General features: G+C 38.4%; 2 protein-coding genes across 3 annotated transcripts in view; both read right to left on the bottom strand.

The window, feature by feature from the left end:
- Nucleotides 1–7,053, bottom strand: part of LOC139170329 (ADP-ribosyl cyclase/cyclic ADP-ribose hydrolase 1-like) — a 185,842-nt gene extending 178,789 nt beyond the window's left edge. For both annotated transcript variants that reach the window (XM_070757370.1, XM_070757371.1), the window contains exon 1: nt 6,812–7,053. In XM_070757370.1, coding sequence (XP_070613471.1) covers nt 6,812–7,053 — 242 coding nt within the window. The remainder of the gene's footprint in view (nt 1–6,811) is intronic.
- LOC139170328 (uncharacterized) overlaps nt 1–24,822 on the bottom strand; it is a 355,966-nt gene that overhangs the window by 57,550 nt on the left and 273,594 nt on the right. The window lies entirely within an intron of this gene.

The raw sequence follows: 24,822 nt of genomic DNA, 5'->3' as shown, positions 1-24,822 counted from the left end.
TGATAAGGACGTAAATACTTTCCCAATTTTCTCATTTTCTAATTGCTTTTCATTTTTTTGTGGAATATGTACTTCCTGTAGACAAACAATATCTAAATTTTGTTTTGGTATTTTATTGAATATACTATTTCTTTTAATAAATTAATTTAAACTATTTACATTAATTGAGATTAACTTAATTTCTGTTCCCATCCCCCTTTATTTCCTTATTTGTCTTCTGTTTGTCCTGTTTTCTTTCTGTGCTCTTGTTAATATTCTTTCTTCCTCCTGTTCTTTATCTTTAGAGGTTCCTTCTTTCCCGCTATCTAGATCTATCAGTGGTTCTTATGTCTCTTTTTGACTTTCTATTTCTATCCTCTCTTCCGCTATCAGTTCTTCGTAGAATTCCTGTGCCATAAATTCATTATCTATTTTTATTTTTTTTCCCCTTCCATGTGATAAGCATTCCCTCCGGGATTAACCATCTGAAGGAGATTTTCTTTTTATTTAAAAGTTCTGCTAATGGTCGATAACCTCTTCGGTTGTCCCTTAATTTTTTAGGTACTTGCTTAAGAACTCTTATTTCCTTCCCTTTATAAATTATTGCTTCGTCTTTTGCAATTTTTAATATTTCAGTTCTAGTTTCCTTTTTTACACATCTTACATGTACTTCTCTAGGGAGCTTATGTTTTCGGGCGTAGTTAGTATGCACCCTGTAAATCTCATCTATTCTGTTAGCAGTTTCTTGCTTATCTTTTTGAAGTATATTAGCAATCATTTCTGTCATAGTCTCTACTAGGGTTTCATTTTTCTCCTCTTCTACATTTTGAAATCTGATATAAAATTCTGCTCTGTCGATCTCATAGCTAATTATCGATTCTTCTAACTCTTTGTTTAATTGTATTAATTTTTCACCCATTCTTACTACTTTTTTTATCATTTTGTTCTACTTTTTTTTCAATTTGTTCTATTCTCCTTTCATTTTTTTCCAAAATTTGGTGCATAATTTCAATTTTATTATCCATTTTTTGCATATCCTCCCTCATTGTCTCGTGGTTCCTATCTAATTTTTCCTGGAGTTTAAGCATAGTTTCTTGAATTGCCATTAATGCTTCCTGTGTTGTTTGTGTGGTGTTGCAAATATTGCTAGTACCACTAGACTTTTCTGTTGCTAACATACTGACTATTGATTTTTGGGTTGAGGGGGAGCCTGTTGCTTTTTTGGTATATTTCTGGAAGGTTGCCATTTTAATCTCTTTTATTACTTCACCCCACTCTACCTTACAGGTTACTACAGATTTCTACAACTTTAATGGAATAGAATAGAGTAGAAGTCTCAAATGATATCAATTAATTATTAAATCAAGTATATGCTATATGCCTAATGTTTTCTATAAGCCCAACGAATCTGATATGTAACTAGATTTAAGATATATTGTACAAAATTTCACTTTTTACCGTAAATAAATTTTTAACAGATTATTATTATTATTATTGTCCCCCCCTTTTTTCTTTTTTAATTGATAATTAAGAATAGTTGGATTTGTTATATATATTTTCCCCCCCAGTAGGTCAATATTCAGTATTCAACATTAACATTTACTGTTAGTATATATATTGTAGGTGTTGTAGATATGTTATAACTAAACTAGAGGTAAGAATGATAATTAATTACAATTACTTAATTCATTAATATCATTAATATCATTAATTCATCATTATCATTAATCCTGTTAGTACTATTCAATTCATAGAGATTCAACTCATCAAAAACCAACCTCTGTTGTATTAAATTAAATTTTTCAAATTTACCTAGTTCTTCTTCGTTAAAGTTTTAGTTCTGAATTCAATATAGTTCAAAGTTCAATCAAAGTTCAATCTAGTTCTCTTTCTTCCACTGTAGATATCAGTTCATCAATTAAGCAGGAAAGCAGGAAAACAGTTAATCAGTTCATCAATTCATCAGTTCATCAAAAAAGGACAAAAAAGAGAAAAGGATTATAAGATTATGAGAAGGATTATAAGAAGGGATGGCTATATGTGTTGACTTTCTCTTTTTCTAAAGTTCTCTGTTTTGCTTTCTCTCGGTTTGCTGCTGCTCCTCTGCACAGTTTCGTCGCCTTCTGTAAGCTCTATTGCCACTCCCTGTTGTGTTCCACCCCTGCTGTTAATTCCTTTGTCTGTTGTCCTCGTCCCCAGCTCTTTTGAATTCCGGAACACCTACCCTTTCTGATCACCCAGCAACCTCCGTCGCCTCTGTAGTTTCCATAGACTCCGCAGACTCCGAAACCTCTTTCAAGCTGCATCGTTTCAGCTTTCTCTTTTCTTTCTTTTTTAATCTCCACCGTAACTTTAAACAACGATCTTGCAAGCATCTATTTTAAGTTCTTCTTGTTGATGGTTCACTCCCTTTATTTAGTTTAACCTCTGCACGAGTCTGCACGACTCCCAGGTTTCTCAGTTAAGTTTACTTTCTTTTTTCCTTCTTCCCCACCGCTGAGTAGCCGCTAATCAACTTTGGTGGGTCCCCCACGTTACTGTCTCTCTTTTAATTTTTATCTTCCACTGTTTTGACTATATATAATCTTTGTTTACCATACTGAGTTTCTCCTTCTTGTCTATAGAATTGTGGTTTACTCTCTTCTTGCTTCCTCTGTTACGCTGGGCTGTCACAGCACTAACGTCGCCATGTTGGTTGACGACTCTCTTGTCTCGAGGTTTGCGAGGTTCTCTCTCCTACACACAGGGTGATTGCTTTTCACCTCCGTGCTTGGAGGAACCCCCGCTTCTTCACCCACCTCTCCAACATGGCTGCGCTGAAATTCAGCTGAATTTCAGCCCCCCAATGACAAAAATCAGGTTTGGGAAAGCAGAGCGCTGCTCTCTCTCACCTGCTCGCCGTGACCCCGCACTTTACTTTTGAAGTTCTCTGGCCCTTATGTTGGGAAAAGAGGGCAGGCCACATGTTCCTGGACTGTACAGAGGTGATTTGAATGTGGCTGCCACCCACTTGTGGTGGGGACAAAATGGTAGTTGCCTGATAAACTAATTCGTTTTGTTGCCTTAAAGAGATCTTCACAGTGCTGCAAATGCTTTCTGAAGCACTCAGAATCATTGTGTAGATCCTGCTAAGGCAACAAAACATTTTGGTTATTGGGCCACATAGTGGTGATCCAAATGTAGCATCCCTTGCTCCATTTAATAACCTGAGTGTTTAATGCTTCATTAGGGAGAACAGGGTTGTGAGGAGGTGAGATACTTCACCTAACAACCATTGTGGCATGCCACTGGAATGGGCAGGTTCCATGACAGTCGTATTTTGAAGACTATCTGGTATTTTATAACCATATTTATGTAGAATTTGCCATCTATCTTACAATTTTACTATATGCATATGGGATTAAACCACCTATTTATACATAATAAAAACAGACATACTGTATGGCATTAACATTAACAATAATAATAATAATTGATGTAATCAACCTATCATTTTTGAAAATCTGAAAATGAGACAAGTACAACTACTCCACCAGTTAATGACTTACAAATTTTAAATATTACAGAAAAAAAATAATGCCTAAGAGATGGCGAAATAGAGGCTGAATAGTATAGAGTTCCCAGTCTAGCCTGCCAGTCTGACTGACCAACACAGAAATTTTTATTTATTTTATTTAATTTGTCAAGTACGTATTGATAATATACACAGATATAACATTGTTTATATACATAAGATGGGTACTGATATGAGGGAATATAAGAACAGGGGTGGTAGGCATGCTGGTGTGCTTATGCATGCCCCTTCCTGACCTCTTAGGAATTTGGTGAAGTCAACAGTGGATAGTCTAAGGATACATTTTTGGGAATTAGGTGACAAAACCACAGAGTCAGGTAATGAGTTCCAAGCATTAACCACTCTGTTGCTGAATCGTATTTTCTACAGTCAAGTTTGGAGCGGTTCACTTTGAGTTTGTATCTGTTGTATGCTCGTGTATTGTTGTGGTTGAAGCTGAAAAAGTCATTGACAGGAAGGACAATGTCACAGATAATTTTATGAGCTATGTTTAGGTCATGCCAAAAGTGATGTAGTTCTAAACTTTCTAAGCTCAGGATTTCAGGTCTGATTGCATAAGATATACTGTTGTGGGTAGAGAAATTGTGATGTGTATAAACTAGATTTTAAAAGAAAATTAATCCATAAATTACAGCATGAGTATGCTTCAAAAAAATATGGAAGAAATACTTTGGAATGAGAGTGAACAAGAACATATCATCTCTCTGTTTAAAGTAGTGTGATGAAATTTCAATGTGTTTGTCTTTATAGAAAAGATAAGTTATCATTTAAAACCATTAGCAATCCAGAAAAGAAAAGATGTAGATTAATATTAATATATCTCATCAAATCCTCTAAGAGTATGACTTCCTAAAGAATTCAGCAATTTCAAGAAAAATTAAAAGCAATTTTAAAATGGTATGCATTTAGAAGTTGCTCTCAAGGAACACTATTTAAGTGTTTAAGGAAGGTTTGGAACTTTTCTCTGATTTCCAAATGAGTCTGGAAAGTAATAGTGCCAATGTCTTAAGAGTTACATTTATTTTGAAGAATTGTCTCCTTTTAAAGTACTAACATCTCCCTTTCAAACTCACACTAATGCACTAAAATTGCAATGCCTTGATAAAATTCCAGAAGCATCTTGCTTACACAAAGATAACAATATATTCCTTTATATTTTGAAGATTACCCCCTCTATTGCATAAATAATTACAAACCAGTTTTAAAAATACAATATCTAATTCAATCAGCCATGCATTCCCAAATTTAATCACGTTTCTCTGTTTCCTGATTTACAATCCTGATTTCCTTAGAAATGTAAATTAACAGGACTTATATATATATATATGGGTTACTTACCGAACAATGAGGCACACAAGGTTTATTCATTCCTACTAGAACTATAATTATGTTTGCATTAGTGGGCAGGAAACCCAACTGAATATAATTAGATTTACTTCTGAGTAAACTTTATAGAGAGAGCCCTAAAATGCAAATCCATGATTCAAGACAAAGTAAAATCATGAAGAGCCAGAATTTCTCTCTCTCCAAATTCATACCTGAAATACAGAGATAATCTACAGGTAGTCCTTGATTTACAACAGTATATTTATTGACCATTCAAACTTAAAACAATACTGAAAAAAGTTATTTATGACCATTTTTCAAATGATAGTTGAAGCATCTTGATGGTCACATGATATTTATGATGACTTTCTGACAAGTAAGGTCAATGGGGAAGCCAAATTCATTTAACAACTTAGCAACATAAAGTTTGGCCTCAATTGTGGTTGTAAATTGAGGATTATCTATAGTTTGACCAATTAATGCAATCTTATTTTTGAAGTACACATCTCAGATTCATCTTTCCTCAGCTCTCTCTTGTTTTAAACCTCTTCATTAGCCATCTTATACATCCGTTTGTTTGTTTGTTTGTTTGTTTGTTTGTTTGTTTGTTTGTTTGTTTGTTTGGTTAGTTAATTCAATTTCTATGTCACCCAACTCCCTAAGGACTCTGGGCGACTACATCTTCCACTCCCCAAGAAGTCACTGAAATGTCTCATTTCCAGTCTGAAATGCCATAGCATGTTTTTTAAAAAGTCCTTGGTTTGTAACACCAGAACCAGGAGCACCCATGAATCACTCTTAGCAGAGAAAAGTTACGCTTTTTAGAACATGCCGCATTCAGAGGATTATGAAAGAAACAATCAAAGGGTCAAGTTCTTGGAGCAAATTTGCAACATTTTGTAGTTCATGAGAAAGGAAGGTTAAGTGGGAATATGACTTGTACTACTAAACTCTCCTTTTGATTTTGCTCTAGTGATAGTTTATTTTAAATAGAACAGTATAACAGGTTTGAAAGGATCTTGGAGATATTCTAGTTCAACCCCTTGCTCAAGCAGGAGATCCTACACCATTTCAGATGTGGCTAGAATTTTCAGGGAAAATGGGATTTTCAGAGAAGATAATCAATTGTCAGGTATTATTTGTAATATTAGAGACAACAGACATGCCTGTACTACTTGCTGTAGAAGTATGAAAATATCTCTGTATATGAATTTCCCATTAATTGAAATAGTTTGCTGGAATAATTGAAATTCTAATATGATCAGCCCTGAAGGATGCAGATGTACTTGAAGGCAGAACATAGATTTTTATATTTTATTGACTTTGTAGAACACTCCCCAGAAGAAAATAGGAAGCCTATTTGCTACATACTCTTATATTCTTGTAAGTATGATATATTTCAGAATAAAATTGTTTTCAACTGCTAGAAAACTTTTATTTTTCTGGAAAAGAAACTTCAGACATTTCCTTTTCCTACTTATTTCCTTTTTGCATACCCTTTGGATCAATCCTGCTTTCAGTCTTTTCAAGAATACCCTACCACCAGTGACGGGCTACCAAAATTTTTACTACCACACCGTGGGCATGGCTTATGCATTTTGTTTCAACAACTTTCAGTGCAAATTGGGTGTTTTGGGGTGGAGCTCCATTTTCGCTACCCCACTGCGTTCCCCCCCTCTGGGCAGTAGCCCACCCCTGATTATCTACTATATAAAGTGTATGTATACACACGCACGCACAGCTCTTCTAAAATTATACACATTCAACCTCATTTACTGTGATAGGAAAAACATCCCCAGAGCTCAGAAGGGAAAAAAAGGAAAAAATAAAATCAAAACTTTGCTACCGGTACTGTATACCTGACCAAAATTTTGCTACAGGTACTGCATATCTGACCATACCCAAAGGAGCCCACCACTGCCTACCACTCACCTTAGTTCAGAATTTATTGTATTGATGAAGTTGTAACATCTTCCCAGAACAATTTCCACAAGGTGTTCAGTGGTCCCTCTGCCTTTCCACTGCTGTTTTTCTGCAGCAGGGGTATTCTTCCTTCCAAACCTGAGCAGTCCAAAAACCACAAAAACAGTCAGAGTGGCCAAAAGCACCACTACCACCCCTGTCAAAATCACTTTCTGTTTCCTTGTCCAAGGAGAACTGTTTTGAAAGGGCATCTTAATAAAAGATTCTGAAAAGCAGCAACAGCTGCACTTTCTGCCTCCTTCAGTTCTGGCAGCAATGTAACTTTCATGTGGTTCCTGCCCCTCCCCTTTCTCCCTCCTATTTTTCTCTGCTGGCTCACTGGCTCACACTTGTAAAGACACACTTGCAGAAAAGCCTGAGGTACACTTCTATTGGCTCAAGGGAAAAGCTTCACTTGAAGTTGGACAGCACTAGCTTGACTCAGATTCTGTCTCATTGAATGGTCACCGGTGGAGACTTGTCACTCCAGTTCTAATTCTGCTTTGTGTCTTATAGTTTGTTTCTTCTGGGGGAGGATACTAATACTGTATTCATTATCAACATGTTAAATTTTAACATGCAGAAGAGTAATAACATGGGGAAAAGAAATGGGCAGTTAATGCAGGATGAAAAGAATGCTTTCTAGGACTAAAACTATTGTTTTTACAAATATTTGTATTTTCATCTTTCTCTTAAAATTTTCTGAGATGTTTTCCTGCTAAACCAAAAAGGCCCCTTAAGAAGCTTGATTTACATAAATCCAGAGAAGTAGATGTTTTGGGTTCATACGACTAAGGCTGGTTCAAAAGATGTGTGTGATGGAGCAACAAATGGTACTGCTCAAAGAAACTTTTATGCAAACACAGCCAAACCATAGGAATATACAACCCTGTTGTCCATATTTATTACTTTGAATCACTGCTGGTTTGGTACACACTTTGCATCAGCCATATTTTATTTATCCTTTGTTTAAGCAAACTGTAATGGCCAGATGACCAATGCTAAACTTGAACTATACATTATAATTTAAAATGACTGAGTTCACCCATCACATATTGTCTAGGCCAGTGTTTTTCAACCGGTGTGCCGCGGCACACTAGTGTGCCGCGAGACATGGTCAGGTGTGCCGCGAGGCGGTTTGGGCCCCCCCCCGCTATTGCCCCCCCCCGCCGCCCCCGCCGCCGCTATTGGCACCCTCCCACGGGAGGCCGGCAAAGGTTGCTTTGAAAGTCGGCCCCCTCGCGCCCATGGCTTCTCGTCGCTTCCCCAAAGCACCGTCGCTTCCCCGAAAGCGCGCGCCTCATCTCCCTGCCAGCCCGCGGGGGGGCGGGGAGGCGCCGGCAGCAGAAGGGAAGGGAGACGCGGCCGCCCCTGCCTCCCCACGGTGCCTCCGGCCCCCTCGGCCTTTCGGCGCTGCCCCCCGCCCGCCCCCTCTCCTCCTCCGCTGTCTCCTGCCTTTCGGCGTGGCTCCTCCCGCACCCGGAACGCAGGAGACAAAAAATGGCCCAACTCTCGTTCTCTCTCCGTTCTCAGCGGAGGCCAGCAAAGGTAATATTCAATGTCGGGAGCGCGCGGGCGGTTGCGCGCGCTCCCTACCCCCCTGCTAGCCGCTCAGAATATTCAAAATAAGAAAAACCTTCGCCGGTGAAGGCTTTTCTTATTTTGAATATTCCGAGCGGCTAGCAGGGGGGTAGGGAGCACGCGGAACCGCCCGCGCGCTCCCGACATTGAATATCACCTTCGCTGGCCTCCGCTGAGAAGAACGGAGAGAGAATGAGTGAGTGACAGCAACAGACAGCAAGATAGAGAGAAAGTGAGAAAGAGAGAGAGAGAAAGGGGGGAGAGAAAGAAATAGCAAGAGAGAGAACAAGAGAGAGAAAGAGTGTGAGAAAGAAAACAAGAGAGAGAGAGAAAGCAAGAGAGAGAGAGAAAACAAGAGAGAAAGTGAGAAAAAGAGAGAAAGAGGGAGGGAGGGAGAGAGAAAGAGAGAGAGAGAAAGAACAAGAGAGAGAAAGAAAATAAGAGAGAACAAGAGAGAGAGAGAGAGAGAGAAAATAAGAGAAAAAGAGATAGCAAGAGAGAGAGAAAGCAAGAGAGACAGATAGGGAGAGGAAAGGAGAGAGAGAAATGAGAACAAAAAGGGGAGAAAAAAGGAGAAATGATTGAGGCAGAGAATGAGAGGAGAGAGAAACAAAAGAGAGAGGGGGGGTGATTCTTGAAGCATATGGTAAAAAGCACCCAAATAATAAGAAATGCCCCCCAGCCCACACCTCTTTTTGAAAAGAATAAAAGAGAAAAAACCCAGCCCTCAACTGGTTTTGGAAATGGTTCCAGTGTGTATACACACACACACATAAGGGGGGGAGAGAGACAGGGATGGAAAAAGAGGAGAAGTGAGAGGGAAAAGGAATGAGGGGAAAAGGGAGGAAGAGAGAGAAATGACAAACATGAGAAAGAAAAGGGGGAAGGACAGGAGAAGTACCCAGAAATGAGATATAAAGTTGAGTAGGGATGATTGATGATTGACTGTATTTATAAGGGGATGTTACATGGGATTGTATATATGAGGGGGTTATGTATGTATGTATGTATGTATGTATGTATGTATGTATGTATGTATGTATTTATTTATTTAATTTGTGTCATTTTGGTTGGTGGTGTGCCCCAGGATTTTGTAAATGTAAAAAATGTGCCGCGGCTCAAAAAAGGTTGAAAATCACTGGTCTAGGCCAGTGTTTCCCAACCTTTTTTGAGCCGCGGCACATTATTCACATTTACAAAATCCTGTGGAACATTGAGCGGGGGGGGGGGGGCTAAAAAAGTTTGTACCAAAAAAAATCTCTCTTCCTCTCTTTCGCTCTATTTCTTTCTCTCCCTCTTTCTCTCTCTTCCTTTCTCTTTCTTTCCCTCTCTCTCTCCATCCCTCTTTGTTTCTCCCTTCGTTCCTATCTTTTTTGCTCTCTTTCTCTCTCCCTCCTTCCCTCCATCTATGTCTTTCCCTCACCCTCCTTCCCCCCTCTTTCTCTCTATCTCTTGCTTTCTCTCTCTCTCTCTTGCTGTCTTTCTCTCTCTTTCTCTCTCCCCCTCTTCACACTCAGCAAAACGTTGCAAGACCAGAAGCTGAGCTTCCTTCTTCGCGGCACACCTGACCATGTCTCGTGGCACACTAGTGTGCCGCGGCACACTGGTTGGGAAACACTGGTCTAGGCTGCCTCTGATTCCCATACTAATTGTCTTCCGAATTTGGCACATGTGTAAGAAATCTAAGATAACACTTGAACAAAAAACTTTTTATCACAGTCATAGCAACAGAAACAAAAGAAGAGCAGCTTCTAACCAAATGGAAAAGTTTGAGACAGCATTCAGACATAATGCTGTTAAGATTTAATCCAGGGATTCCCTCCCCCCAGTTTCACATATCAGCCTGGTGCTGCCCTTTTCTGAAGTTTCTGTGTGATGGCCACTTTTCAGCATGGACATTCTCTTCATATCTTCCCAATTTCAAGCCTAAATGTTCCTTCAGTCAGGTTTTCTCAAATGCTGTGCTTTTATATCCCCTAAGACAGTGATGGCGAACCTTTTTTGGCTCACATGCCAAAAGGGGGTGTGTGGGGGTGCTAACATGCCCACACCCCTTCCCTCCCTTCCCTCCCCATGCATGCGGCCCACATGCTGTCCACCGTGCATGTGCACAAGCCTGGCAGGTGAAAAAAAATTGTCCAATGGACAAACCAGTTGTTTGGAAAACTGTACTTCTGGTTTGCTGTTGTGTGATTTTTTTTTGCATTCTGGAGGGTACAGGGAAGCCCCTCTGGAGTGCAAAAAAGAGCATGCATTCAGGGCTTCTCGGGCTGCTGGCGGGAGGGAGAGCAGCAGCAGCTATCTCCATTTTCCTCCCACCTCAGCAGCCCAAGAAGCCCCCAATGTGCAACAAGGATTCCAGGCATCCTGGCTGGTGAGAAGGCAGAAGTGGCGGCGAGACAGGTTAAGGTCTCTCTGCACTCCTCAAGCAGCTCTGAGCCCACATGCATTTTTCTCCCTCTCCTCATTTGCTTTCTGGAGACAGACTCACCAAGATGACAGAGCCCCCCCTCCCTTTCCTCCCCCCGTTTGTGTAAAAACAACAAGGATTCGAAAGAGTCAGCAGACAAATAGGAAGGATGATATTCTTAGTGTTAAATTCGGAATAAGGGAAAGACATGTTGTAGTCTGATACTTCTTTATTAGGAATTGACAGGAACGGAAACGAACTTGCAACAAAGTAAAACAAGATGTAGCAAGGGACAAGTGAAGTTGCACAGCTGTGTTGCCCTTTTTAAAAGTTTTCCTTAGAGGCGCAGCTTGACAGCCTATTGAATTTCCTAGCTGCAGCTCAGCCAATCCACAGCCGGTATATATATTCATTGTATTTACATAACATATTTACATATTCAACATTTGCATACACACTATTTACATACTTAACACCCCTCCTCTCATAGTCCTTTTGCAACTGTTACTCATTGAGCCACGTGATGTAATCCTCCAATCAGGATGGTCGTCAAGTTTCCCGTTCAGACCTACACAGTTCAGATGAGTCGACGGTGCTGAGAGGGGAGGTCGGCTCACTCGCAACTCTGCGGGACTCCATACGCCCAGCCTGTGTAGAGCCACCCAGTGTTGAGTCTGCAATACCAACGCTGGCCTCCAGGAGTTCATGACTCCCCCCTCTGGATCTCTGGGGAAGTTCAGGTAGGTACTCTGATACATCCGTGAGTGCTTGTGTGTCCTGGGGGTGGTGAAGTCACATGGTGTTGCCCCCTGTGGGGAATAAATGTTCATAGTCTTTATTTAATGGCTGCATACAATTCGACCAAAGACTGGCTGATTCAAATCACCTCTGGAGGTGGTCTATGTGCCTCCTCCACTCTCACCTGTCATTGAGGAGGATTTCATAGGATTTAGGTCCCATTTTTTCCAATATTCTACCCTTTAGCCAAGTCACACACCTGTCAAAATTCTTAGCATAAATAGTTTCTCCCACTTCAAAGTTGCACTCTGGTAATGTGTTTACTTTCTGTTGGTGGCTAATGTATGAGGGGTGAAGCTGGTCTAGTTATTATCTTAATTTCTGCCCCATTATAAGTTCTGCAGGGCTCTTATTTGTGGTTGTGCTAGGCATTATGCACTGCATCAATAGGAACTGGTCTATTCTCTCTTTCCAGTCCCCTGATGTTGAGCGATTCAGGACTTCCTTGACTACTCTAACCATTTGTTTAGCCTGCCCATTACTAGAAAGAGAATATGGAGAAACTAATGCATGTTTGATGTCCAGCTCTGCTAAAAAGATCTCCATCTGTCTTGCTGTATATTGTGAGCCATTATCTGATACAATCACATCTGGCAACCATGTGTGTTGCACATGTGGTGGTTGACCCCATTAATACTATTTCCAACCATTTAGAATAGGCGTCTACTATTATCAAAAAGGATTGAGAGTTGATGGGTCCTGCAAAGTCTATATGGAGTCTTGACCAAGACCCCCTGGGAGTTTCTCACTCTGCTGGTGTTGTCTTTGGGGGAGTTGGCCTTGATTCCTGGCATGGGCTGCATGTGGCCACCCACTGCTCAATATCTGAGTTCAAACCTGGCCACTGCAAGTGGCTTCTAGCTAGGCTCTTCATTCTCACTATCCCTGGGTGACCCATGTGTAGAGTGTCCATCACCCTTTTTCTTAGAATTGGGGGAATAACTACTCTTTTCCCCCACAGGATGCACCCTCTTAGTATTGATAGTTCCAGTTGTTTGCTCTTGTATTGTTTTAAGTCCTCTTGAGGTGTTTCCTCTGTCCACCCCCTGAGTATATATCCTGCTAATGTGTTGCGTGTTTTGTTCTTTTGTGTCTCTCTCACTACTTCCTCTGCTGTTAATATTGGGTGATTGTCTGGTTCTATTAGCAAAACATCTGCCGCTGGTGCCGGGTTGTTAAGTACTTGAGGTTCTGGGCATGGCTAATCTCCCCCCCCCCCGCTGCTTTAAAGTATAATTGTAGTTGGATAGGAAGATGAGCTGGGATGGCGCAGCAGGTAGAGTGCTGTACTGCAAGGCACTGAAGCTGACTGTAGATCTGTAGGTCAGCGGCTCAAATCTCACCACCGGCTCAAGGTTGACTCAGCCTTCCATCCTTCCGAGGTGGGTAAAATTAGGACCCAGATTGTGGGGGCAATAGGCTGGCTCTGTGAAAAAGTGCTATTGCTAACATATTGTAAGCCGCCCTGAGTCTAAGGAGAAGGGCGGCATAAAAATTGAATAAATAAATAAATAAATAAAATAAATAAGATTGCCCACCTGGTCATTCTTGGGGACATAAAGGCAAGTGTGGCTTTGTTTTCTGTGAAAAGGCCCAAAAGGGGTTTATGGTCGGTGATTCTCAAATGACCATCCATACAGATAATTGTGGAACTTTTTAATACCTGCTACTGCTGCTAATGCCTTCTTGTCAATTTGACTATAGTTCCTTTCTGCACTTGAAAAGAAGGTTATAGGAGCCTCTGTCCCATCCAGGAATATATGGGCAAGGACTGCACCTACACTGTATGGAGAGGCATCGCAGGTTAGCCTTAAAGGCAGAGTTGCATCATAGTGGACAACAACACTATTACAGGACAAAAGGTTCTTTATTTTTCTAAATGTGAACTGTTCTTTTCTTCCCCATGCACAGTTGGATCCCTTCTATAGCAATCTATGCAGGGGTTGAGCTGCTGTAGCTTTCTGTTTTAACACTGCTGTTCTGTTCGGGGCCTTTTAGCTCTGAAACGAAGTTTGAGACCCTGTAAAAAAATTTCCTTGCATATCTGAAACTTGAAATTGCATGACTTTGTCTCATTTGAGGGGTTCTTTCTAAGGGGGGTGTTTGGGGGGGTTTTTTGGTTGTTTAGTTTTTGTTGGGCGAAATGACTATACACTTGTTCTGTTCCTGGGTCCTTTTGGCTCTGGACTAAAAAAATGTTGATTTTTAGCTACTGTAAGTGCTTTTTGCCTATTGCATTGGTATACTAATTTGAACATTCCTGATCACAAACAAATGAAAAATGAAATAAAAAAAATAATGTTTATTTATTTATTTTGCTCAGAAAAGCCCCCCCCCATCTGTGTGCAATTACTTTCACTTTATATATAGATTAGGCTATAAGTTCCAAATTACATCCTTGTTTTTAGTACAATGGATTTCTTTCATAAAATTAGTTGTCTGGGTATCATGTACTTACTTTTCTGTGTACTTCATCTCATTTTTCAAAAGGGTGCATATTGTAAAGTCATTTTGGATCATTGTGCCATGAAGCAAACTAATATGTGCCATTGCACATATCATATCATAAATATCACATTATATATGATCACATATCATATAATCCATGCAATCAATAAATCAATATATCACTGCTGTGATATATTGATTGCTTAAATGACCATTGAGTACAGATTTGAACATGGCCTGTTTCAGGGCCCCATCACACACAAACAGGTGCAGTCTGTAATTGCTATGCAAGTGGAATATGAAGAGGAACCAAACAATTAGTCATATACAAGAAATCTATTCTAAAAACAATGATGTAATTTGAACTTGCAGCCTAATCTATATATAAAGTGAAAATAATTGCACATAGCGGGGGGGGGGGCTTTTCTGAACAAAATAAATAAAGAAACATTATTTTTTTCCTTTTTTCCTCTAAAGAGACCAGCTGATGATACACAGAACTGTTAAACTCCAGTAAGATGCCCATCTCGTGGCCTGCCCAGCCCCCGCCTGCTCCTCTCCATCCTACCTGACCTGTCACTCCTAAACACAAGCAGCCTGAGAAGCAGCAGTGCTGTGCCGAGAAGCAGATGAGCAAAAACCATGCTCCCAGTTGTGCACACTTTGCTGCAGAGCCTGGCTGGGAAGGTGGAGGGTGCAGTGGCACGTAGCAACTGTCAAACCTTTCCCACCTCCTGCTGGAAGGACGTGCAGCTCCTAAACCCTATCTTTGCTCTAGCTGCCCTCAATGCCCCCTTCTTTTGACTCTGGCTTTTTTGCTGCAGCTAAAAAAGAGGTCATGCTTTGCTTTCAGTGCACGGGACTCCCCATCCTAAGATCTACTGCATTTGAAGGGCATAAGCAACACTCCCCCCCCCAGGTTATGCACCAGGCAAGCTTACTCTCCCCCCCTAAACTCGCGGGGGGTATTTTTTAATCAGATTTTTCCAGATTGCTTTAGGACTAGGCTAAATGAACTGTGGACGAGCCTATCCAGTGAGGCCATTGTGCTGTTTTTTGCACTCCAGGGCTTCAAGAAGCTTTGCTGAACCCTCAGGAATGTGAAAACAACACAATGTCTGTTTGGCAATTTCTTTTTCTCTGGGGTATCAGAGAAGCCTCCCTGAAGCATCTGGAGGATGAAATGGCCTTTCCTAAGGCTGAAAATCAGGTGGCCAGCATGCCCCTGTGCGCTGGAGCTGACATAGGGCCATGGCATGCCCTCCAATATGGCTCCGCATGCCACCTTCAGCACACATGCTATAGGTTTGCCATCACGTCCCTAAGATGAGAAATTTGACTTCCATGAAACAAATGACTTCACAGGTATAAGGCTTGAACAAGAAATCAATATACTATACTTAATAATTTAATTGTAATATTTTTATCATGAGCCTGTACAACAATGTAACTGCTTTGCAAAACATAGGACAGATTTGGGGATAAACCAGCAATGGGCTACGAGTCGGAACGTTAAATTGCGCTCACCGCTGTGGTTTGTAAGTTCTTGCGGGACCAGTGCGACTTTGCTGCTGCACCTATGGAGGTAGCAATATTGCGCCCTGTTTCGGTGAGGTTTTACCTGCAGCTCCATGTGTGATTTTGCTACCTCCACAGATGCAGCAGCAAAATCACGCCGGTCCCACAGAACTTATGAGCTGCGACAGCAAGTGCAATTTAGCGTTCTGGCTCGTAGCCCACCACTGGGATAAACCAGCTGGGTTTTAAGAAACTATGATGCCCCAGAATAAGAATCCCAGCCATAAAGCAAAGTCAAACAAATCACATAACTTAGCATGACATGTGAACTCAATCAGTAGGATATTCCTCTTAAAACAAAAATCCACACAGTTATGAATAATACAGGTAACAGGATAATTCATAAACAGTTTCCATGGAAAGAGCTATGATAGGTTGTTGAAGAAAAAACAAAATAACTGTCTCAAAATGCTGTGACATGTGGCTTGGAATGGCAAGATCAGGATGTTCCAGAATATGATAGCCATTTGGCTATATGACCCCATTTGTGCAAATAAGCATTTTAAAAGTGAATCTAAATATGGGAGAGTGAAAAGATTCTGAGGATTTTTATGTGAAATATTTTCATCCTTCAGTATTTGACAATATATCTTACCTACTGTATTTTTCGATGTATAAGGTGCACCAGTGTATAAGACGCACCTAGATTTTAGAAGAGGAAAACAAGGAAAAAAGTATTCTGAACCAAATGGTGCAGTATTATATTGCTTAATAAAATACCAGTGAAGCAGAATACTTTTTACTGTCAACTTCAAACTTGACAGCTTCAAGACTAGTGGACTTCAACTCTCAGAATTCCTCATACAGTCATGCTAGCTTAGAAATGGAAGTTAAAGTCCAAAAATCTAAAATTTGCCAGGTTTAATGACCCTTGCACTCCTAGCCCTTAACTCAGGGGTCTTCAAACTTGGCAGCTTTAAGACGTGTGGACTTCAACTCCCAGAATTCCTCCACCAGTCATGCTAGTTCAGAAATGGAAGTTGAAGTCCTCAAGCCTCAAATTTGCCAAATTTGAAGACCATTGCACTCCTAACTCAGGGGTCAGCTTGGGAAATAATAAAATTCCTAGATTGCCACTAGGGGTTTATTTTTCCTCCTCCCCTGCTGATTTTTTGACCCTCTTATCCATAATCTAGCAAGGAAAACTAACTAAAGGCTAATAGAGCATCCACTTCATTCCTCTCCCCACCCGCACTGTTTTCTCTCAGAAAATAGAAGAGAAGCAAGAAATAAATGCAACACTTAGACTAGCAGTACTTCTCTGTTATAAAACACTCACAGTATCTCTATGTGTACCTAGCAGAGGAATAATTGGGCACAATTAAAACCACATTTTTGGATATTTTTGGATATTTGGACATTTGGATATTTGGATATTGGATATTTGGACATTCCTGGACATTTGTATATTAAAACCTCTGTAGAATTAGTTAATTTCCCTATTTTTTCTCTTCTTCAGCTTGGAACCTTGTAACACCTGCAATTTCCATTTCACCAAGACTAAGGTTTGATTCCATCTCTTTGACTTTATACCCCTCCACTAAAGACTTACTAGAACTGAACTGAACTGAAATCATCGGAAACCAACACTACTCACCTCACCTGATATTCCATAGAAATACTGTCCTAACCCCTACTGATCTTTGGGATCAATGAATTGAACTCTTGAATTGTACTTTTGATTTTTGAACCCCTGATTCTGATTCTGACTTTTGGTTCCTTCTTACTTTAATATATTATAGAAATATTATGTTATATATATTGATAAAACATATATACCTAATTGTGCAATACATAAGATATTCTAATATTTACCCTAATTATTGGATTATTTAGATAGACTATATTGTGATTTGACAGGTTTATTCTATATCAACTTTAGATTCTAGACCTTATTATTAATTATCTCTAATTAATTTCAAATAATACCTAGACTTATTTAACTGATTCTATAAACTGTGATAGATAGTAACTTAATGTCCTAAGATTTAATCGACTTAATCGATTTAATTGATCTAACTGATTTAACTGATTTAAAGGGTTTAATTGATTAATTGATTGATTGTTTTTCTCTTATATTGAATAACTGAATTATTGAATTATTACTTTTTCTTATTTCTTTTCTCTTTTTCATACATTGAACTATTATAAAAGACATCACTATTTGGGTTATATTAAATTAACTATCAATTCTTTGATTGTTTGAAACTTCAATATAAATTTTCCTTCTTTTCCACCTCTTAAGTGTAACAAATCTTGATATTTCCTTAATAATAACCCATTAACTTTAACTCTATTCTTAAAACTTTAATATACATACTATAATTTTCAATTCTACCTGAACTACCCCAAATTAGTTACTTTTGATTACACTATATACATCCTTTTATTACACCATATACATACCTTACTATTTATACACTTTATATAACTGTCATAACGATTCCCGTCTACCACAAAAATGTCTACTTTAAACCAACCGACTTTAATGAAATCATGGAAGAAAAATTCTAACCAACCAGCAACACCAACTTCAACTCAACAACGCCCTCCAGAATCGTCAGACAAAACATCTCTCCAGCAATCATCACAGGCGACTCCAACCATAACATTAAACTCCTTATTTGAGATGATGATTAAGATGCAAGACTCATTAGACACTAACTTTGAATCCTTAAAAGGAACGATGGGAGAAATGAAGGAGGACATTAGGAAAATCCAAGACCATGTGGGTCACCTTGAAGAACGTACGACCAAGCTAGAAGATCAAATGGAAGTTGTCCACGAAACAGTCACGAAAAATACAGAAAGAATAACCACCATTGAAGATCTAACTAATAGGATGGACACTAGATTTCAATTCTCAGAAGCTAGAGTAGAACATGTTAACAAATCCCTGGAAGAGTCCCTCATAAATTTGGAACTTGAAAAATCAGCCTTCTTTTTACGCTTCCAAAACATAACCGAAACTGACCAACAAGACCTCCCTGCTACAATAGCAACAATAATAGCCACAATTACTGGCAAACCTGCCGAAGAAATCCTTGCGCAAATGGACGAGGTGTATCGACTCTCCACCTCATATGCCAGATGAAATAGGCTCCCCAGAGAGGTGCATGTACGTTTCCTTAAAAGGAAAATGAGAGATGAAATCTATAACGCCTCCAAAGACAATCCAGTCACCCATCAAGGCTGGGACATCGTAATTCTTCATCAAATTCCAAGACGGGTAAGGGAGAAGCGCAAACCATATCAAACATTAGCAACTAAGCTAAATAAAGAAGACATACAATTCAGGTGGCTGATACCAGAAGGTATGACAATCACGCTTCTGGACAAAAAATACAAAATCTCTTCACCCGAGGACGCAAGAGATTTCTACGCCCACATTTTGAAAATGGACCAGACTGCCCTGAAAGAATTTGATACCAGAGATACTCTTCCAAACGAAGAAAGCACTTCTGATGACAACTTACCAAACAAGGACCAAGAACCCCAAAACCAGAATGGCGAATCAACTAGACAAGGACCAATTACTCGGGCAAGAACAGAAGCAAGAAGAGAAAAACCCAAGGAACCTATACTGTAGCAATAAACAAACTAAAATTACATTATTCTCAACCAATATAAATGGTTTGAATTCACATAAAAAGAGACAAAAAATATTCCACAAACTGTTTGAAAATAATTATGATATAATTTCATTGCAAGAAACCCATATTAAAAACGAAGAGATTACTCTATTAGCCATCCCTAAATTTGAATTCTTTTGTGCTTCCGCTGCTGAAAAAAAGAGAGGCATAGTCTTATACGTTAAAAAACCTACTCTCCCAAATTAATACATACTGACGACAACGGCCAACTACTAATTGTTCAAATAACACTACAAAACAAGAAAACAATAAATATAATAACAATATGTGCACAATCCATTAAGTAATCTACTTACTTTAAGAATTTGCACAAAAAAATATTAGAATTAGACTTAAGTAACTTTGTAATAATTGGAGACTTTAATGCAATAGTAGACATAAACAAAGACTACAAAGGCAATTCTAAACATCGTACCCGTAATATTATTCCTTCAACCTTCAAACAAATAATTTATGAATTTGCTTTAAAAGATATTTGGAGATACTTTTACCCTGAATCCACACAGTACACCTTTTTTTCTCCTCCCCACCGAACCTGTTCACGTATTGACATGGCTTGGTCCAACATACAAACCATAAATCAAATTATTGACATTCAAATACTTAATGCAACTTGGGCAGACCACAATCCCCTACTACTGACAATAAGAGACATTACTCACAACACTCCCCATAGATGGTCGATGTATCCAACGGTTATTAATCAAAAACAATTCCAAAACAAAATACAAAATGATATCCCCCCTTTTATTAAAATCAACTTCAATGGCGAGATACCTAATGAAATAGCGTGGGATGCCACTAAAGCCTATATACGTGGCATTTACATTTCCTACACCGCAAATAAGAATAAAGAAAAACAAGCTCAACTCCACAAATTAAATACATCTCTCCAAGAAGCCGAAAAAGCACTCCACAACGACCCTAAAAACAATATAATTCTACTAGAAACAAAAACGATTAAACACGAAATAAATTTAATAACACAACAACACATCGCCCAAAAAATTAAGAATGCAAAACAAACATACTTCGAATTCGCTAACAAACCAGGCCGCTGGCTATCACTCAAGCTAGCCCACCAAAAATCTGATAGAAATATAGATGCCTTAGCTGACCCCTCCGGACACTTAAAAACGACTAATCCTGACAAAAAACAAGTTATCCAAAATTTTTACCAACAACTTTATAAAGCCTGAAATCTGGAGGCTGACTTACTATTGAAATACTTACAAACAAACGAACAAAAAACCATGATAACAGATGATCAAAGAACACTCCTAAATAAGTCAATCTCCATCTCAGATATTGAGGCTGCAATAAATAAACAAAAAAACAAAAAAACTCCAGGACCAGACGGAATCCCATCCGAATTCTACAAATACCACATTGATACAATGGCACCTATACTTTTAGATATTTATAATAACACACTCTTACATGCAAAATTACCTAAGTCCTGGTCCGAAGCCTACATAACTCTTATCCCCAAGGATACCCAAAATAGACACCTTTTGGAGAATTATAGACCAATCGCACTACTCAATACCGATTATAAAATATTCTCATCCATAATTGCGGACAGGTTAAAAAATATACTAAACAAAATTATTCACCCCGACCAAAACGGATTCTTACCAGCAAGAAACATTTCCACAAATACAAGAATCATACTGAATACCATGGAATATTACGATAAAAACTATGATAAAACAATTGCACTAATATTCATGGATCTAAAAAAAGCTTTCAACAGTCTTCAGTGGCACTACCTTATAAATCAAATTGAATATATGAATTTCGGCTCCAAATTCCTCAATTTAATTAAAACCATTTATACTACCCAATCGGTCAAAATCCTTTTCAATAACGATATTACAGACACAATCTCTATAACCAAAGGCGTGCGCCAAGGATGCCCTTTGGCCCCACTCATTTTTATTCTGGCTATAGAAACATTCCTGAAAACCATAAGAAACAATACACACATTCAGGGTATCACGATCAAGAAAGAACATTACAAATTACAGGCCTTTGCGGACGACATTGTATTTATCTTACAAGATCCCAAACAAACAGCACCCATTCTATTTGATGAAATACACAAATTTGGTGAAATATCTGGCCTGCAAATTAACAGGAATAAAACTCAAATTTTGACAAAAAATATGATATCAAAAGATATACTTACCTTGGAAGAACTAATTAGAATTAAAACCACAAAAAAAATTAAATATTTAGGAATTTGGATGACCTCAAATTATACTACGATTAAAAAGGATAATTATGAACGACTTCTTAAAGAAATACAACAAGATTTCAATAGATGGTCGAAACTAAATCTATCTATTATGGGGAAAATATTTGCTATAAAATCGAACATTCTTCCAAGGTTTCTCTATTTATTTCAAGTTGCCCCAATAAATTTGAAGAAATCTTTCTTTAACACTCTGCACAAACAAATAAAGAAATTCATTTGGACTAAGAAAAAGGCCAGAATAAAACTGAAAAATCTTCAAGATCATAGATCCAAGGGCGGACTTGGACTTCCGGATTTCTACATTTACTACCAAGCCACAATTCTAACAATGATAAAAGATTGGATCACTCTCAAAAATACAAGACTCCTAACTCTAGAAGGTTTTGATCTTCTTGCTGGGTGGCACGCTTTTTTAACAACAGATTACCACAAAATACCTAAATACCTCAAAAATCATTATTTGCGTAAAACTCTAATAACAATTTGGTTTACTATAAAAAAAAATTACTATATTTCAATACCAAAATGGATATCTCCCAACGAATTACTAATTTTTCCCAACTTTTTTTCCCACACCAAAATTCTGAGATACCAACAATTACTTGATAAATCAGATGCTCTTATACCTAAACAACAATTGAACGATCAAGGAACTAACATAGATTGGCTAACATGCTTACAAATTAAATTAAAATACGAACAACACAAAAAACAATTTGGATTCCAAAATGACAATGTGATAGATACGATTCTTTTCGGGGCCCCCTCAAAAATGATTTCAAAATTATATAATTACTTACTAACACAAGAAAATTGTGAAGAACAAGTGAAAGGCTGCATGATAGCCTGGGCTCAGAATTTTGGGTATACGATCAACTTAATTGAATGGGAGAAAACCTGGACACTAAACTACAAAATGACAACAGCAATGTCTTATAAAGAGAATCAAATAAAAATGTTTTACCGATGGCATTTGCCCCCAGCAAGAATATCCAAAATGTTCCCCAACTTTTCACCTACCTGCTGGAAATGTAAAATTAAACTGGGAACATATTACCACACATGGTGGACATGCCCACTTGCGCAAAAATATTGGACAACCACCCAAAACTTAATTGACCAAGTCATGTCAATTAAATTGCCACTTAAACATGAGCTTTACCTTTTAGGTATATTTAGGCAAAACCTTACTAAATCACAAAAATATCTCATCCTACAAATTATAACAGCAACTAGAATATCGTACGCCTTCTTTTGGAAACGCGACCAAATACCTTCTTTATTTGTAATAATCACAAAGATCATAGAGTGCGCTGAAATGTCAAGAACAGCAATGGAAACACAAAATAAAAAAGATTCAGAATATTATGAAATATGGGAAAATTGGTATAAATGGGTTTCTCAAAAAAAATATCAAAATTACTTATTATAAAACCACTATCTTATTAAGCTATCAAATGTACCTTCGAACACTCAAATCAACTTCAAATTAATTTAAAAATTGAGCACCAAAAAACAATTAAATTTGCAATAAAATTCATACCATATCTCTTTTTATCTGTCTTTCAACCAATTCAACACACATTATAACACTAACAACTTCCATCAACACAACTAACACATATAACTTACTTATCATACTACTTATATACTCCCCATACTACTTCCAGACAAAAGTCGTCCCTGAAAACGTCTGTGCTAAACGCAGATTTTTCTTTTCTCCCTTTTCTTCTCCTTTTCCTTTCCCCCCTCCTTTTCCCCCCCTTCTTTTTCTCCCCTATCTCTCTTTTTATCCCTTCGATTTAGAAATATTTCTAATAACTTGTTATTAGCTAATACATATCAAAAGAAGTACAACATTTACTATTATAACTTTAGAAAACTTTTCATCTTCCTTATATATTCGATATTCATTGTTTGTCTATAATGTTTAGGAAATATAATATTCCCGTCAAAAAGTTGATTTAATGTATACACACAACGATTAAGAAATCTAGTACTCCTTCCAAGAAATATATGTATTATAATCTATATGTACCACATATGTATAACTATACCCTTCATCTTAATTGTTTGACTTTGTACCCCTTCCCTTCTCTCTCCTCCGCCCTACCCCAGATTTCCTTTCTCGCCTTTCCTTCCCTTTTTTTCCTTTTCCCTTTTTATTATATTTATAAATAAAGTATATTTTTTAAGAAAATCAAAAAAAAATAATCAACCCCCCCCCCAAAAAAAAAACCCACAAGCTCAGAATGGCAACTGGGGTGTGTTTCCAGACAAACCAAAAAGCTGCCTAAAAAATAACAAAAACTATACACCCAAATATCAAATTAAATCCAAAGGGGTGGATAAGAGGCCAGCAACGAAAACCTATGGAAAAAAGGAGCAACCCCAGAGCCATGCTCCAGCCAGGAGATCATTCTACAAGTCATCTAAAAATGGCAATGTGGTGGTTGGTTGTCTTTTTTGGGGGGTGGGGGGAGAGATCCGTATATCAGGCAAGACTCTCTGCAGTAGAGAAAACAGATGTTAATAGGAAAGAAGAGAAAAAAGGCAAGAGTGCGAGAGGTCAGTGATTAGTTTTACACTTTCACTATTTGTTTCACCAATTACAGCAACAAAAGAGAGAGGGAAGGAGGGTGGGAAGGAAGGAGGGTGAGGGTGGGGAGAGAAAAGTTAGGATCTCCCGTTCTTCTAGAAAGCTGAGAAGACAGGGAAGGGTAAAGACAGGAGGAGAGGAAGTGGAAATGTAGGGGGAGAAAGAGGGTGGGGAGAGAATGGAGAAGGAAGAGGGAGAGAAAGTTAAAGAAAGTTGAAGGATGAGGAGAAGAGGAAGGGAAAGGAAGGTTGTGTGTCCTTTTTTAAAAAAAAAAAAACATCAAACTGGAGGAATTCTTTCCATTCTCTTGCTCCACCAGATATTCCCTTTATTTTGAAGAGGAGAGAGTATGCCAATTAGCTGTAGGAGAAAGTTTGTGAAAAAATTTTATTTATTTTATTTATTCTTTGTCCAATATACAATACATATGAGAGAGAATATACATTATGAATATATATATAAAAATAGGAAGTAAAAAGAAGGGAAGTGGATAGGAAGAGAATATATATAGAGGAGAGAATATATAAGATAAAAGAGGTAAGAAAAGAGAATTGGACAGGGGACGATAGGCACATCAGTGCACTTATATACGCCCCTTACTGGCCTCTGAGGAATCGGGAGAGGTCAATCGTGGAGAGTTTAATGGAGAAGTGT

Source organism: Erythrolamprus reginae, chromosome 7, assembly GCF_031021105.1.
Source record: "Erythrolamprus reginae isolate rEryReg1 chromosome 7, rEryReg1.hap1, whole genome shotgun sequence".
Classification (NCBI taxonomy): Eukaryota; Metazoa; Chordata; class Lepidosauria; order Squamata; family Dipsadidae; genus Erythrolamprus; species Erythrolamprus reginae.
This window is presented reverse-complemented; position numbering and strand designations above follow the sequence as displayed.